The sequence below is a fragment of the Kryptolebias marmoratus genome, linkage group LG6 (genome assembly GCF_001649575.2).
Source record: "Kryptolebias marmoratus isolate JLee-2015 linkage group LG6, ASM164957v2, whole genome shotgun sequence".
Classification (NCBI taxonomy): domain Eukaryota; kingdom Metazoa; phylum Chordata; class Actinopteri; order Cyprinodontiformes; family Rivulidae; genus Kryptolebias; species Kryptolebias marmoratus.
The window spans coordinates 26,212,510-26,229,974 of NC_051435.1; the positions used below are offsets into that span (position 1 = coordinate 26,212,510).

At 38.7% G+C, this 17,465-nt stretch overlaps 1 protein-coding gene across 12 annotated transcripts in view; it reads left to right on the plus strand.

Moving 5' to 3' along the window:
* Positions 1 to 17,465, plus strand: part of caska (calcium/calmodulin-dependent serine protein kinase a) — a 253,773-nt gene that overhangs the window by 70,248 nt on the left and 166,060 nt on the right. For all 12 annotated transcript variants that reach the window (XM_017429054.3, XM_025008787.2, XM_017429055.3 and 9 more), the window contains exon 2: positions 10,314 to 10,426. In XM_017429054.3, the coding sequence (XP_017284543.1) occupies positions 10,314 to 10,426 (113 nt within the window). The remainder of the gene's footprint in view (positions 1 to 10,313; positions 10,427 to 17,465) is intronic.

The window sequence follows — 17,465 nt, forward strand, 5'->3', positions numbered from 1 at the left end:
AATCATCAAAATTAAACGAAATAAACATTTGAAATATATGAGTTTGTATGTAATGTATGAATATAATATACAAGTTTCACTTTTTAAATGGAATTACTGAAATCAATCTACTTTTTCATGATATTCTAATTTTATGACCAGCACCTGTATAGCACCACCTCCCTGGTCCACTACCACCACACCTTGATGGTCTTAGAGCTCAGATTAATAGCTGATGCTGATGTATTTGTCTTATCTTCAAGCAATATCCCAGATAAACACTAAATATCAGCTCTGTTGTTGAAATGTGCAGAGAATGGTAGGCATGCTGCTGCCTCTTTCTGCGTTCCTCTCTCTCACTCTTGCTCCTCTCTCTCCTAAGGTTCCCAGGGAGGTGTAAACATGTTAATGATGTTCACTTAGCGTTGATTCTCTTTAATGAATCCTCCAGGCTAGAGTTTCACTCTGCCTTCTGATAGCATTATGTCTGCTATTCAGTCCCTGACCATTTGGGTCTTATCAGTTTCATTGTGTGCTGTGATTATAATTTATCTTTGTAGAAATGATCTGACTGATTTTCCTTTTTAAAGATAAAGCTCGTCACTTGTTTAGTATTTTTGCTCGTACTGAACTGAGCAAATCACAAGCTGACGTGTTTGAAGTAGTCTGATTGTTAGTTGAGTGCAGCAGCATGATATGAAGAAGATTATTGAAGAAACTTGCCATTTCCAGTGATTCTTCTTACCACTCACATGTGTGTTTGTCTGTATGTGTTATACCAAAGACCTAAGTGCTGTAAGGCTGATGATATTTACAGAATGAGACACAGAGCAATTGATGCACTTGCACACGAGTCAAGCTTGCAAATCACTTTTTACTGCAGCAACACAAAAAGATGCCGATGGATGGCCCACAAAATAGGACATCGTATCTTTTTGATACAGCTGTAAATTTCCTGTGGGTACCCTGACACCAAATGCAGAGAATGCTTTCCTCAGGCTTTTTTCACATCTTCTGGCAGGGTCAGTTATTGTATTAATGACATCTCCGACCTGTAGGCTGAGCCGCAGTGCAGAGTGTTAATGTCAAAAATGGTGTGTGTTCATTATATGCTTATTTATTACTGTTAGTCGAAGACCATAAGGAGAGGAACGTGCTGGGAGAGGAGGAAAGTCAAGAGTGTAGGACTGAGGGTAGCAACTCTAAATGTAGGGACAATGATAGGCAAAGGTAGAGAGCTGGCTGATATGATGCAGAGGAGGAAAGTAGATGTGTTATGTGTGCAAGAGACCAAGTGGAAGGGCAGCAAGGCTTGAAGCATTGGGGTTAGGGTTTAAGCTGTTTTACTATGGTGTAGATAGGAAGAGCAATGGAGTAGCATGGTGCTGAAGGAGGAGTTAGCAACAAATGTAGTTGAGGTAAAAAGAGTGTCAGATAGGGTGATATGTCTGAAGGTAGATGTAAAAGGTCCGATGCTGAATGTTGTCAGTGGTTCTGCTCCACAGGTTGGATGTGATGTAGAAGAGAAAGAGAAATTCTGGAAGGCTAACAAGGAAGTGATGGAGAGTATTCCCAGGTAAGAGAGAGTGGTGATCGGAGCAGATCTGAATGGACATGTTGGTGAAGGAAACAGAGGAGATGAGAAAGTGATGGGCAGGTTTGGTGTCAAAGAAAGAAATCAGGAGGGGCAGAAGGTGGTGGATTTTGCCAAGGGGATGGAAATGGCTGTAGTCAACACCCGTTTCTAAAAGAGGGAGGAACACAGGATGATCTATAAGAGTGGAGGCAGGAGTACACAGGTAGACTACATTCTGTGTAGAAGAGGTAACCTGAGGGAGATTGAGGACTGTAAGGTTGTGGCAGGGGAGAGCAGACAGCATCAGATGGTGGTGTGTAGGAGGACTGTTGAAGAAGAGGAAAATGTAAAGACAGAGAAGAGGACAAAATGGTGGAAGATAAGGAAGGAAGAAGGTTGTGAGGAGTTCAGAAAGGAGCTGTTAAAGGCTGTAGGTGGTAGGAAAGAGCTTCCAGGTGACTGAGCTACTACAGCCACAGGGACTAAAGAGACAGGTAGGGAGGTACTTGGTGGGTCATCTGGACAGAGAAAAGATAATAAGGAGACCTTGTGGTGGAATAATGAAGTGCAGGAAGTCATCCAGGAAGAAATTTGACAGTAATAGAACTGATATAGGGAGATGCGACATAGGGCATAGAGGAATTTATCCGTGGCAAAACAGAAGGCATATGACGAGTTGTACAAGAGGCTGGACACTAAGGATGGAGAGAAGGACTTGTATCGACTGGCAAGACAGAGGGACCAGGCTGGAAATAATAATTTAATTCACATTTTATTTTACTGAAGTTATAGTAAATACACACCCTATTCTTGGCCAAATAAAAAGTTAAATTTTAACCATCCACAATAGTGGTGTGAAATTAAATTTCTGTGAGTCACTGATCAAGGCGTTAACAAAAGATGGAGCTAATGACACATAGAAAGAAGATATAGCATGTTCCTGAAATTCAGATCTTGGCCACTACTGGTGGTTCTACTATTGGTTCAATACTCTTTAGCTCCGTTCACCAAACAGTTTCCTGATATAGTCACAAATACTAGCTCCTCTTTAAGCTTCCTCCAGCTGTTCATTAATCGTCAATCAAGCTGGTCACTTTCTATGCTGATGCGAGCATTCCTAAATGAAGCCAGCGTTGCTGAACAATCAGAGGCATAGAGTAAGACTCGGTATCGTTGATGCATAAAGTGTTTGTGTGACTTCTCCCATTCTAAATTCCTACAGCTGCTAGTCACACAAACCATCTGTCATCACTCCAACATCAGCCCTTTTCATGTATCGATTGGTACAGCTCTTTCACTACCTTCAGAGACATAATAGCAGCGGATTGACTTCAACCTCCATACAGCCCAGTCCTTTCATAAATCACACTGGTACACCAAGAAGGCATCCCAGTCCTGTCTCAGTGTTTTGTGTTTTCCATCCACATTCACTTTTTCTTACAGGACACTGCTGGCTACAGTTTGGGATTAAATATACCATCTTCTAATTATACACAGCAGCAAACCTGATCTTATAGATGACAAATCTTTCTCCAGATATTCTATGTGAACCATGACTCACATGAGCCTTAACATACAGTAGAGCCTTCAAGTCTCCTCACCATAAACTCTTATCTCTTGAATGAATGATAAAAGCTTACAATTGGGTAAGCAACATGTTGGGACATTAAAGAATCCAATGTGTAATTTCTAAATGATGACAAGATAAATTATGTATGTAAGGAGAGAAATAACAGCATCAGCTACAATAAGATGAATAAGTGTGAAAGAAAAGTTGCTGAACTAGCCCTTTATAATAAAGGATGTCTCGTGCAGTTTAGTAAATCTTAGTAAAAGGAGTCCCAGAAAGGGAGATTTCTCTTTAACTATATAGTAAAAAATGTCCTTGTATTGATTATTGAGTTATTTTACATGAACAGGTCCCCAGATTTGTCCTTCCTGGTTGCTTTTGTTTTGTTATTTTTTTGGCAAGGGTGGCTAAAGTGCAGGAATCATCCGAACAGCCCATGCACAGCTGACTTTATTCAGATCCAGAATGGCTGCAGCTGAGACCCATTCAAAGACAGAGCGCCTCGTTCATGTGCAGTCGAGTTCTTCAAAGAAACCCAGATCCGCCACTTGAGCTGTCTGAGCTGCAAATGATGCTCTCCCTCAATCTGCCTTTCTTTGTGTCCTCTTCCCTGACAGATTACTGATAATGTTTCTAACTTTGCAGCAATAAAAACCCAGTGTGTAAAGATTATTTTAAGACCAATAGTGTGCTTATAGTTTATCCACTTCTTTTCTGTTGGAAAGTAACTGCATATTAATAGATATCCTCATTAATGTCCTTACAAACTACTGTTCCTGGTTGTTTCAAAAATGTTTTAATACATTTCACAGATTAAAGGCCTAGCATTGCTTGAATACTTTCATATCACCCGCCACCTTTCATGCCAGAGTTTTAAACAAAGATCATCTTATTTTAAGAAATGACAGATTGGTAGTTGTTTTGGTCAAACCTTAAAAATAACTTTGTGTGATCTCATGTCATATTGCAAGTTTTCACATTTATTTGTTGCCGCTGTAAGATCAAATTAGCTCAATAGCTAAAAAACGGACTAAACTTACCTCAGAAAATACAAAAATGATTATTATTTTTGTATTATCTGAGGTCAGATGGCTGTGACAGCCATCATAAATTGGGTTGACTCCAAAAGCTTCAGTTGTAGAGGTACACTGAATAGTAGTTTCCTGAAAGCTTCATTTGTTTTATACCATCCAGTGGTTTGAGATATTTTGCTAACAGACAGAAAGAGTTGACTGTAAATTTTAAACAAGGATCTTGTTCAATCTGTTAGCACTCAGAATATGTGTTCAGGATCAGTGTCACTAACTACCACACCAAAGTTTTGGTCAGTATCTCTAAAACTGATTACGTTATAATCATTTTTGTGTTTTTAAGGTTAATTGGTTGTGGCAGGCCTTTCTGGGTGGAGTTTACCTGTTCTCCCTGTGCACATGTGGGCTTACTCCAGGTACTCCAGTTTCCTCCCACAGACCAAAAACATGCATGTTAGGTTCATTGATGACTCTAAAATTGTCCCTAGGTGTGAGTGAGAGTGTGAATGGCTGTTTGTCTTGTTTGTCTCTATGTGGCCCTGTGATGGACTTGCAACCTGTACAGGGTGTCTACCGCCTCTCGACCAGTAACTGCTGGAGATAGGCACCAGCTCTCCACGACCCGGAATAAAGAAGTGGGTAAAGATGGATGGATGGATGGATGAATGGATGAATGCATGGATGGATGGATGGATGGCTGGATGGATAGTTGTGGCAGCCATATTGAATCAGATTAACTCCAAGGTAATCATCCTATGATTGCTTTCTGAAAGTTTTCATTAGCATTTTCTGGTAGTTCATGAGATACACAAAGCCACATCCACAGGCAAAAACATTATCGTCCGCCTTTGACTTTTAGCAGCTAATGATAAAGACGAGAGCAGGCTTAAAATCAATTAAACTATTTTATGAATAATTAAAATGCGCAGGAATTACTGGTAATGGTCAAAAACCTACAGGAATCAGGCTCTAAAACAGTTTCTCATCTTTGAATATACTGTAGAATTTTAGGGGTACCATTGAAATATCAGTTTACCAGCTGCCCTTTGTGGCATTATGGGGTTGGAGGAGACGTGCTGTGATTTTATTTTATTTTTTTCACTTAAACTGTTTGTAGATGGCACTAAAACCACTGTGGAGTATTACCTGGATATGTGGTTATTAAATTGGTAAGCAAACCATTCAAGTCAAGTCAAAGTTAAATTTATTTATATACCACTTTTCAGCAACAAGGCAATTCAAAGTGCTGCCAGCAATATTTTTCACTCAGACGTTTACATATTTGATAGATTTTACAATCTTTATGTATGAGAGGGTTATATTTTAATTTGATGTATATGTTAAACATTTTGTCTTTTTCAGTAAACCCAATAAGTGCTCAGTGAATAAGATGATCTCAGAAACTTTCAAAAATATCCCCCGTTTGGTTTGTCTTCTGCATTAGCTGTAAGGTGGGTTCTATTTCTGATTTCCTTCATTTTGTTACACTCCTGTGTTGTTTTTCACTTCACTGGCCGCCTCGCCTCCCTGTTCCTCTGTCCTCCTTCAGTTTGTCTCGGCTCCTCCAGGGCAGCCTCATCTTTGTAGAGAGCAGCTTTGAGCAAGGCCTGACATTTGCAGCAATGTGAATAGGGGTCTGAGGTGAAGTGAGTGGACTGTAGCATGGCCAGTGATAACACAGCCTGCATTATAAATATCTTCTTTTTGACCCATTGTACATCCACAAAGTTTAGGCTAGAACTTATCTTTGAGTTAAACTTTATTTTCAGCTGGACTTTTCATTTATCTCTTAGTGCTGACTTCCTGAAATTTACAAATTTGCAGTTTGTTGGCTGGTGTTAGGTCTCAGTGAGGAGATAAATTTCCCCTTGGAGTCTGGAGGAAGGCTATTATTTTGTCACTCTTTACTCATATTCCAGGCGTGTTCTTTAACACTAAACATCAAGACGCCAAAGTCTGTGTCAGCAAGCTGACAGTTTGTTTTAATGACAAGGAGCCTATTTAACCTGAACCACTCATTCCTAGATGACTAAATTAAGTCACTCAACAGGTTGAATTCGTAAGTGAAGGCAGAATTTATCACCTCACTGTGTTTTTTAGTTTATACAGTCAGAAACCTGTGGTTAAAATGTGCAAAAAGTCTGTTATTGGATGGTAAATTGAAAGAAAAAAAACAAAACAAATGTTTCTGTTCAGTGAATCAATGCTTTTCAAAGGTTTTTTTTTTTTTGTATTTTTGTGGCCGTTCTTTTAAGGTGAAATGTAATTCTGCTGGCACCAAATGCAGCAAGAGGTCCATCAATTTTTTTGTATTTATTTTTTTGTACTTTGGTAGTCATGTGTGGACAGTTTTCATCAACATAATGCTAAATGTATTACTAACACATAGGCCCAAATTTTGCTGGATGATTAATTGTCTCTGAAATTATTGCGATAAACGATAATATCGTTTGGAGGCCGTTTTAAACTAATGTAATGATAATAACATAATAGTGCAAGTACATCCTCTCAAAGATTAATAAACTTTAATTTCAAAAGAGCACTTAACACTGGAACTGGAACACAAAATAAACAAAACAACCAAAAACAAAAATAAAACTCAGCCTCCGTTAACAAAAAATGCACGTGAATAAAAACAAACAGAAATAAAATGGAAATAAAACCTACATTCAACCAAAACAGAACGGATTATTAAGTCTGTAAACCAAACTGTCCTTCAAAAAGTAATAATCATTAGTTTTATATAGAGAAGATGGGCAAATCTGCCAGTTTTATAAACAAAGTGCAAACTAACAAAAGCACACGGCGACAGAAGCACAAATACAACATACCGGCTCACAAAGGTTCAGCGGGTCGCCTCTGTCATTTGGTTTGAATTCGAAGTGCTCCCACACCGCTGCTGTTACTTCCACCTTGAAACCAATTCCATTTAGTTTTTCCCCCCAATATCAAACAGCGTTTCTTTAGCTTGCTAACTTCTCACAGGGGCTAATGCTAAAGAGGTACTAGCAGAGGCGCCTCAGCTGGCTACCTGATGTGATAGGCCACGCCACCTGACTTTAGGAGAAAGGGAGGGGTCAGTGAAGAGCACCGGAGCCTTTCGTCCCCCAGTGAAAGAGAGAGAGACACGAAGAAACAATAACGCAGATAAATGAAACTTATTAACCTCATTTTTTTTATTGTGCGATTAATTGATTTATCGTTTATTGCGACAGGCCTACTAACATATTTATTTTATTGCCTGGTGCTAAGTCAAAAGGCAAGTCATGTATTTGTCCACCTCTGTGTGTACGTTCTTGTATGTCTGTTTGTTAGCAAAATATCGCATAAACCACTGGACAGTTTTTACTGAAACCCTCACAAAGTAATTGTTAGATGGACATCTACAACTGATTACCTTTTGGGGTCAACCCAGTTTTAGAAAACAAAAATGGCTACAACTTAGCTAATTTTACAGATATTGAGCTACAGGTTTTGTTTAATAGTAGCTGGGAGTTATCCCCAACACATAACATTACTCATTGTGCAAGTTTTTTGCAAAAACCTTTGGCATTAAATGTTGGAGTTAACCCTGTTTTGTCTCCTTGAAAATCTTATCTTATGAACCACTGGACAGATTTTACTGAAGCTTTCAAAAGCATATCATTGGATGTGTATCTACTTTACAACTCATTTACTTTCTGAATCAATCCAGTTCAAGATGGCCACCACAGCTAATTGCCATTAGCCAACACAAGAAAGTGTATAACTCAGTCAGTTTTACAAAAATTGAGTTAACATTTAATGTGGTCGTACAGAGAACCATTTAGAACACATACTTAGATAACAAGGTGTCAGTATCACAGACAATGTTGTTTACAAGGTTTAATCAAATATAAGGTGACCAGTGATATTCAAAGAATTCAATTTTTTTTTTTTTTTTAATAAATGCAACTGAATTTCTTCTCTCTTTTTTTAGACTTATGGCATCTAGATTTTCATGTAAGGAGCCAGTGGGTTGCTCCATTTTTTTGCAAGCTAAGCTCCCTTGTGAGTTGTTGTTAGAGGTTTTGTTGGCCTGGTCCACATGAAAGATGCCTTGATCAAATTGAACTGAAAGTGACTGGATTTAGATTCAAAAACTACATTGTTTGTGCTGGTAACGGCCTAATATTGGTCTTCTGTCTTTCTAAATTTAAGTAAGAGGAAATCATTAAACTAAAAAAGTGAGTAATTGAGGTCAAAATGAAGGATGCTTATGGAAAAATGTACAACTGACAACCTACAGTAGCAATCGTTTAAAATAAGGGCTTTTGTACCACAGGGCATCAGTTCACAGGCCTTATAATCCTTTGAGCTAGTTTGCCATTTTTTTTTGTTTTCATCTTGCTGCTGTTGTGAAATCGGTTGTGTGGACGTAGGTGTTTGCTGTTTCAAACACCGGTCAGTGTTTGCTCTTTTTATGAATGTTATACATAAAAAGAAAAGTGTTGGTTTGAACATTGTCGCAGGATGTGCAAAACAGCCCAAGAAAACAACAATGGATGAGATGTAGTACTTTTAAAATTATCAGAAACTTTCAGTATGGTGTGGGAGCACTAAACATTTCTGATTGGTAGAGTCCCCTTGGATTCCTAATCACAATCTAACAGAACAATGTAGATGGAAGAACAGAGGCATAAGTCTGTGTTTAGCTGTTATCTGACCTGTTCCAGTCTTTCAGCATCTGAGGAGAAGCAATTCATGTCAGCGTCTTCATTTGCCTAATCTACCCTGAACCTCAGATCGTAGTGGATACACAACATGGCTGAAATAACAGGGTTAAACATGATCAGGGTAAAAAAGGTTCCAGGTCCCATAGTGAAAATGCACCTTAATTCGATGAATTTCTCACCCAGTAACTGCTGGAAATGGATAGGTGAATGACATACATGATGCTTCTCTTTGGTTTTGAAGCTCTTATTTGGTTATTTTTGGCACCTTTTTTGCCAATAATAGCATATAAGTTATCAAGTATCTTAATAACAGTTTATCTGGAATCTAATGTACGTCAACCTGCCATTTTAAGCATCCTGATTGTTTGTGCCATCCTGGCCTGTCAGTCAGTTCATAGTGGGCTAAATTCCAGGAATAAACAGCTATAGAAAAGCTTGTAGATGGGATTGTGTGCACACTGCTGCCACAGATAGCCTGCTTGTCTATTCTTAGGCAAGATCAACTGCTTTATTTACCCGTAAATACACTCACGCTGACTTTCTGACACACATTTTTTTCCACCCATTGTTCACATAGTGTGTAGGGGTCAGTTAGAGCTGAGTACTCCAGTGCTGCGAGAGCATTTATAGACAGAGGCTTTATGAAGCATCCTGCTTCCTGCAGTTGACACTTTCACCCTGACCTGCTGACATGATCATTATAACCCAGAACCACTGAGTAGACTCTTTAACCCTTACACTTAAAGGTTGACACTCTCTGCACCGGGGATTATTCGTTGTATAAACTTTCCTGTCTCAGCTGTGAGGGACTCTGTGGACTTCTGGATTCTCTGGTGATCTGCTGCAAAACACGTGTCAGAAACAAGCATTCAGCGCCGACTTTGTTTCAAATCCTATTGAGCTAACATTTTAACATTTGTAACTTAATTGAGTAGTGAACAGAGGATTTTTTAAACTTACTAACCTTAAATTCAGAGAGGTTCATATAATAGAATTTGTTTTTAATTAGTTTTTTGTATTCTTACATCTCTTTACTGATTTGAGTCAGCAGCAAAAACACAGAGAAAAAGCAAAATGCAAATAATTTAAACTTTTTTTTGTTTAAAAAAATAATAAGGATATTTTACAGTTTTGTAAAACTGTAAAATATCCTTTTTGTTATGTATCTTGAATTTCTGGATTTTGTTCCACATACACCTACTGTTAAGTATGCTTATATTAATAAAGGTTGTGTTGGGTCACTTACTGCATTTCCACTGAGATTTGGGAAGCCTTTGAGCATCTTTCATCCTGCACCTCACTGATTTTTATTTTTCAGCTGTGCAGCTGAAAACTTACTGTTCCTTACATGACTTTGTTGGTTACATTTTATGAAGATTCTGTTCCTTTTTTTCAGAAAGTTTTTACAGGGGTCTTACACAACCCATGTGCTAAATGTCTCCTTTCCTGGCTCTGTTGTTCAGGGGTCCCTTCAGCGTGGTGAGACGATGCATCAACAGAGAGACAGGGCAGCAGTTTGCTGTCAAGATTGTGGACGTGGCTCAGTTCACTTCCAGTCCTGGACTCAGCACAGAAGGTAGGAATCACTCTTCCAGCTGCTCAATCATCCACATAAAGATACTTTTTGTCTTTTGTTCATTTCACTCTGTCAACCTGTAGAAGGTGCTGGAGAGTTGTCCCATTTCTGTTCTGGGTATTTTTACTTTGCACAAACCCTTCTTTCTCATTTACTCAGATGCTCCCGAGCATCCCAGTTCCATTTGGTCTTTTTTGGTGTGTTAAAGATGTTCCACCGAGGCAGCTCATTGTGACACTGTCACATTGATAGTTCAGGAAAGAAAATCACTGCCCCAAACATTGTCTACACAGAAATACTGTTTTACAAAATGATCTTTTTAAATGTTGTTTCTAAAAATGTCCTTGAAAACGCTACATCATTTCTAGAAATGTTTTCATCCAGACAGAAACACAGAAAATGGCCCAGAATGCTGTAGTAAGTATGCCAGGCCAGTAGGTGGAGCAGTAACGCTACAAACAGGAAACAAGACATGGAGCATGTGAACACTGCTTACACGCTGTGTATGAACTGTAGAGCAAACATTGAATCTTTTTGGGGGGGACTGATGACGGAATGGAATTTCTACTTGATGTCACATTGAACTACTATGGACTGTGATTTGTGTCTCAATAAGTGGACATTTTTCAGGCTCAGTATCCAGTGACAGATGGGTGGAGGGAAGGGTTTTTCTCACAATGTTCACAGCATATCTGGTTCAATTCTTTTTACACAAGTGTTGGTCTTTTAAAACTATTCCCATTTCTCACACGTTTTAAATGTTTACTTGATGCGTATTGTAGATTTTTTTTCTGTAATGTTTGCTTAGTTTTGTTGACAGTTCAAAAATGCAATAAAATCTGTTTTGGCTTCAGATTATTCAGCATTAATAAGAGTTTTTTTCTCTGCTGCATTTAAGGCAATGTTTTTGTTCATCAGTCTTGTCTGTTCATTGAAGTAATACAAGATTTGAAGTAGGGCTGCAACTAACGATAATTTCAATAATCGAATCATCGGGCAATTATTTTCTCGATTAATCGATTAATCGGTCGTCTTGGAACCACACACACACCCGGCCCATTCACTTGCATACAGTGATCGACCCATGACTAAACATTACTTTGTGATGACACCGGGTGGCGCTGAAAGCAGCGTGCAGTTTCCTGTATGCTAACTGCTGCTAACAGAGCTCCCAGAGCTAGTTCTGCTGCTGAACAACTTTAAGACTAAACACAAAACCCTATTCAGCAGATTCTAACCTGCAGTGAGTAAAATATGCCCCCCAAAACGGTAATGGAGTAGCAGAAAGAAAGTTTGCAGTGAGGAAGAGGAGCCGTAGCTTCTTCATCATCATATGGAACTGACGGAGTTTGTTCAGATTTAACAACGCGCTGCAGGTGATGTCACCATCTCCGCGACAACGTTAGTGACGCATAAATTGCGCGACACATATCGATAATGAATTTTGTTGCCAACGCTTTTAATCATCGAATTTTATCGATTCGTTGTTGCAGCCCTAATTTGAAGGTTTTGCTGTAGTTGAGCAACTGGCATCTGTAACACAAACACAAAAGCATGTAATCTGTCATTACTCTTGCTTCGGTCCTGTTTCGGGTTTTAAGTTAGACAGGAGGTGGGATTATGACTTTGTTTTCAAAAGGTTGCGCTAAAGCTGTCCTCAAAAAACAAAGGGGGTTGTTTCAAGGTTTTTTTTTCACTTTAGGGCTCTGAAGATGCTTTTTCCATGTGGATGTGAGGATGAAAAAAGAAAAAAAACTTTTGCATATTCACAAACAACATTTCCATGTGGACTGCGCCTTATTGGTTTTAATGAAATGTAAATGGGGTCGCTTTGTTTAAACATCGCCGTATTGACCAGAGAACATTAGGGGGAGGAGAGGGTGTTATTCAGGACCCAACTTAGAAAGCTGCGAGTACACGTTGGATTTGCATTTATTATGTTTTTAAAAACACCTCCGTTTTCATGCCGGTCGTATCATTTTATGTTGTTTTTATGTTGTTGTATTTATCCGCCACACCTTTAAAGGCCGGTCCATGAAAATACTGTCTGATAATGAACCGGTCCCTGGAGCTAAAAAGGTTGGGGCTGTTTTCACAACCCTCCATTTTTTTGTCTTTCCTTCCCTCCTTTAATTTCATTCTCTGGCATTATCTGATATTAAAGCAGCTTCTGGACTGTTTGAATGTTTCTATCCTTCTGTTAGACTGCTGAGACGTGTTGGCCTCAATGTCTGCAGCATCATTGTCAGGTCTCACACATGCAACAACACAACACATGCGCTGCCACACTTCTACAGTTGTGTGTTGGAGCTGTGATAGCTTAGCTTCCCCTTACTTGAAGTTTCAAATCCCAGCAGGAAAAACATCTGTTAATCACTTCCTCTCACTTTTTTCTGCTCTACTCTTATTTCCATTAACACCAACTCTGTCTGACTTTCTTGTTTCTTCTCTTATTTTTCTCCCTAAATGATTTACTAAAACAGCCTGATTCCAAACAGCTTGGTGCTTCACTGGTAAATGGAGCTTATACAGAATTATAACATTAGCTCCTCAGTGGTGGGGGGTGGGGTGGATGGATGGGGATGTGTGTAAAGCAGTAAAGTCTAGAAGAGTATATAAGCCCCGTCAGCACAGGGTATGCGCTCTTTCTAAAACAATCTTTTTTTTCTCATACACATGGCATTGTTTCTAGAATTTTCTTGATGATGGATTTAACGGAATCTTCTGGGGATTTTGAGGGCCTTAGAAATCCTTTTGTACCCATTCCCTGACTTATACTTTTCAATAATCTTTTCACTGAGTTGAATTAGGACAGTCATTTTAAAGCTTACAAAAATGTATGGCATTATTGATTTTAATATATATATATATATATATATATATATATATATATATATTTACACACACACTGTATATAGGGACAGCTGGTACAAGTGTGCTAGTAGGGCTAAGCCATCCCTGGTGTTTACAATAAAAATGTTAAAATACCTAATAGACACAAATTAAGAATATTGTATCACATTTTGTGAAATTTAGAACAAAACTGGTGCCAAACAGTCTTGAGAAAACCCCAGCATCTTTCCAAAGGGCTAACTTCCCACGGCCTCGATCATTGAATGTAGTTTCACGGTACAGAATGATTGACAGCTGTCTTGTCACGCCCCCCTCGGTTTGCTGCTCATTTGGGCTAATTTAGTTCAGCCCAGGGTCAGCCAAGGCCTCAGGCTTTAGCCAATGAGGGTGGACGTACAATAACGTGCCTCGAAGGTGAGTGTATGTGGGCGTGGTTTCGCGTAGACTGACATAGTTATAATGGTGAGCAAGATTAACTTTTTTCTTTTTTTTATTATTTCATTTTATTTCTCACCTGTTTTCCTTAATGCCTTTGGAGGAAAAATGGAAGTGAAGAGGTGAAGACTCCAGTTACACTACTCCAGATATTTTTTTAAACCTTTTTTTCTCTAATTATATAAAACATCCTCAGTAATTCCAGCGATACACTGATCTACCCATGTTTCACTATTGGGGGGTGAAAAGAGCCACATTAATGACAATTAAAACTATAGAGAAAGAACATTCTTAGCTTGGCAAAAGATTTTCCTAAACAATTGTAGCTCTTTTTTCTTCCTTTCTTTTTTTTTGCTCGGTTATTGTTGACAATTTTCTAAGTCGTTAATCACTTCAGCTCACAATCAAAGAACATTGATGACAGGTTAAGGATATAATGAGACAGATCTAAAAAGCAGAATCTGTAAAAGCTCTTTATTGTTGTTCTAGTGTTTATGCCACAAAGTGATTAGTGAGCATGTGCAAATCAGCTGCAACAGGCCTGAAACATTGCAGTAAGTTACAGCTGTATTGCTTTTTTTTTGCATAGAAAATAAATAAAAATAAATGCGAGTGAAAAAAAAAATTAAATGTATATACTGACACTCTTTTGTTTCTATTTTCCTAATTATACTTTTATTTTTGTTTAGGTTAAATCTTCCTTTTGGCACTTGTAGTAGGCCATGGATTCACTACACTTTTACTGTGCTCTTTTACATGTACAGTTTTAAATAGCTCTCATTTCAGGTCTTTTCTTTTTTTATCATTAATTCAGAGTTGATTACACTTTAAGTACATGATCAATAACTCTGTGCTGGTTTTAATCTCCACAACAATCACATACACCCAAAACCAGTTTAAAGAGCAATAAAAGTGCCTTTCCTGAGGCAGTTTTTGTATGCTCAATGACATGAGCTTGGTAATTTGCCTTTCATTTGATGAAACATTCTTTGTAAAGTACAGCTGAAGTTATAGTGACAGACATAAGCAGCAAAGCTCACCACAGGATGTAAAAACAGCTTGCTGCCCTGCCCACAAGGTAAAAACTACTCTCAGGCTGAGCAGCTGTAGCATCACGGTAGAACTATCCAAAGCCTCATGCTCGTCCTCGGAGGTTTTGTTTAATGTTAGCACCAAGGCTCGCGGCAGCTCTCGCAAGTTTGTAGCTTTAGCTCGAAGCTTAATTAAATGTCACTGCATAGATGGAAGAACACTGTAAAAAGACTTCACTACAGCTAAGTCTGTTGGTTTGTGAGTAGAATTGTGTGTTATCTTATCATATCTTTACAGAAATATCAACTCTGCATTACTTTTTTCTCCCATGGAACCTCACGGCCATAAATCACCTTCAGCAGATGCAACCAGAGAAATGTCTCGCAGGAACTGAGGAGTATTTAGCTCCTCTATACTGATATTGAGCTTGTATAGTGCAGCTGGTTCTGTTAGAGAGAAGGTTAATACCGTTAAGTGCACTTTGAGTAAATTGATTAAGATTGTTCTCCTTCAGACAGGTTGTGAACATGTTACAGATTACTCTGGTTGGCTTCCACCTGAAGAACGTCTCACAGCTGCTGCCAAACATAAAGAAATAAATCAAAAGATTAAGAGATTGAATGAAAGGATGATAGCCAGACAGAAGAGAAAGACGTTTGCACTGCAAACGGATTCACATTGTTTGTCAATTATTGTTTAAACCTGCAACAAATGAAACAACTAAGAATAAAATAATAATAATAATAGGGATAATAATAACAATAATGGATGGCTGGTATAAGTAGAATAGTAGGGCTAAGCCCTCCCTGGTGTTTACAATAAAAAGGTTAAAATACCTAATAAACACAAATTAAGAATAGTGGATCACATTTCGTGAAATTTACAACAAAACTGGTGCCAAACAGTCTCGACAAAACCCCTGCGTCTTTCCAAAGGGCTAACTTTTCTCAGCCCCGATTATTTCATGTCTCTTGTGGTACAAAATATTTGACAGATGTCTTGTCCCGCCCCCCCTTCGTTTGCTGCTTATTGGGCCTAATTTTGTTTAGCCTAAGGCCTCAGGCTTTAGCCAATGAGGGTGGACGTACAATAACTTGCCTCGAGCGTGAGTGTATGTGGGCGTGGTTAGTGGAGACTGACGTAGTTACAATGGCGAGCAAGATAAACATAAACAAGGTGTATTTTTTCATTTATTTATTATTTTACTTTATTTCTCATCCATTTTCTTTGGGGGAAAAACGTAAGTGAAGAGTGTGGGGAGGATAGATCAAAGGATGTTCAAAAAAGGAAAAACGGCAAAACCAAAGTTTTTTTGTGGCCTGGTTTCAGTGAAAGGACTGGCTAACAGCAACTTAACAAATCTTTAACGAGGTGGTTATAAACGTTTTTGCATCCCAGACAGGGTTTCCCCCAGTGTATTATTTGCCTGGTGGGCCGCCAGGCTAAGCTCCGCTTGTTTATTATAAATACGTCATTTTTTATACACGTTTTTTTCCGCCCACACCCCCCCTAAAACCGCTAAAGGTCCCGCCTGTGTCGCGTTGTGCACTTTTTGTAACTTGGCGGAGAATACTGCACCGACGTAAACGCCTCCACCGCATGCTTAGGTCTGTGCGCCCCACGCGGAGCCCCACGCGACTCCAGCTCCACTTTGTTGTGAAATCCTAATTTTAGACCCACCAAAAACATCCCCAACAGAAAACAGTTTTAACTCTACGGTTCTTTGCACTGGTATTTTCACAATAAAAGCTACAATTTTTCAGTACAAATATCATGTTTCCTTACAAGTCTCTGAATTTGCTCTAGTTATAGATGGAGTAGAGTCTGAAATGAAGCTCTGGGTTTTTGTCAGTTTCTCTGAGCATTGCACATGCAGTCTAACCTTGAGGTGAACTTGCTGGGACGCCCACTCCAGGGGAGAGTGACAGCTGTCCAAAATGTTTTGAGAATAATCTTTCTCTCTGTAGAATGATGGACAGTAAATAGTTTGGAAATTACTTTGTATCCTTTGCCAGATTGACAGATAGCAACAAATCCTTCTGGTGTCTTTCTTTTTTGACATTATGTTAAAACTCACCTGAATGCTCTAAAACAGCAAACTGACAAAACGTCTATTTTTATTTTTAAAAATGTTCCCACTTGCTGATAATTTAATCAACGCAGTGTATTAGGGGCATCTGGTTGCTATTTCCATTCTTAATTTCTCTGCAAACACTAATTGTGGATTTTTCCCATTGGTTTTGGTTTTTACTTAGATTTTGTTGAATAAATATTGGCCCATGGTAGTGCTGGGAGATATGGAAAAAATTCTATATCACAATATGGATAATTTTAAATCACGATAAGGATATATATCACGATATACCCCAATTACGTACGTTGTCAGTTATTCTCTGAAAAATATGAATTTGCAGCAATATATATGTACCTGTTACGACGTAACAGTATCAAATGACAACAGACTCCATTATCTTCGGCCTGCTATAGTTTCACTTTTCGCAACTTTCCCCGTCTCTTTTGCAACTTGTTTGACCTTGCACTTTTTGGATTGTTAAGTATTCTTTTTCGTGGTTCTTCTTTAAGTGATAGAAGAGGTTTGTTGTGTTGGCGTCAGATGAGAAAACAGTCTAATAGCAGAGTTAGCATTAGCAGAGTTAGCATTAGCATTAGCAGAGTTAGCATTAGCATTAGCAGAGTTAGCATATTACCTTTTTCTGCT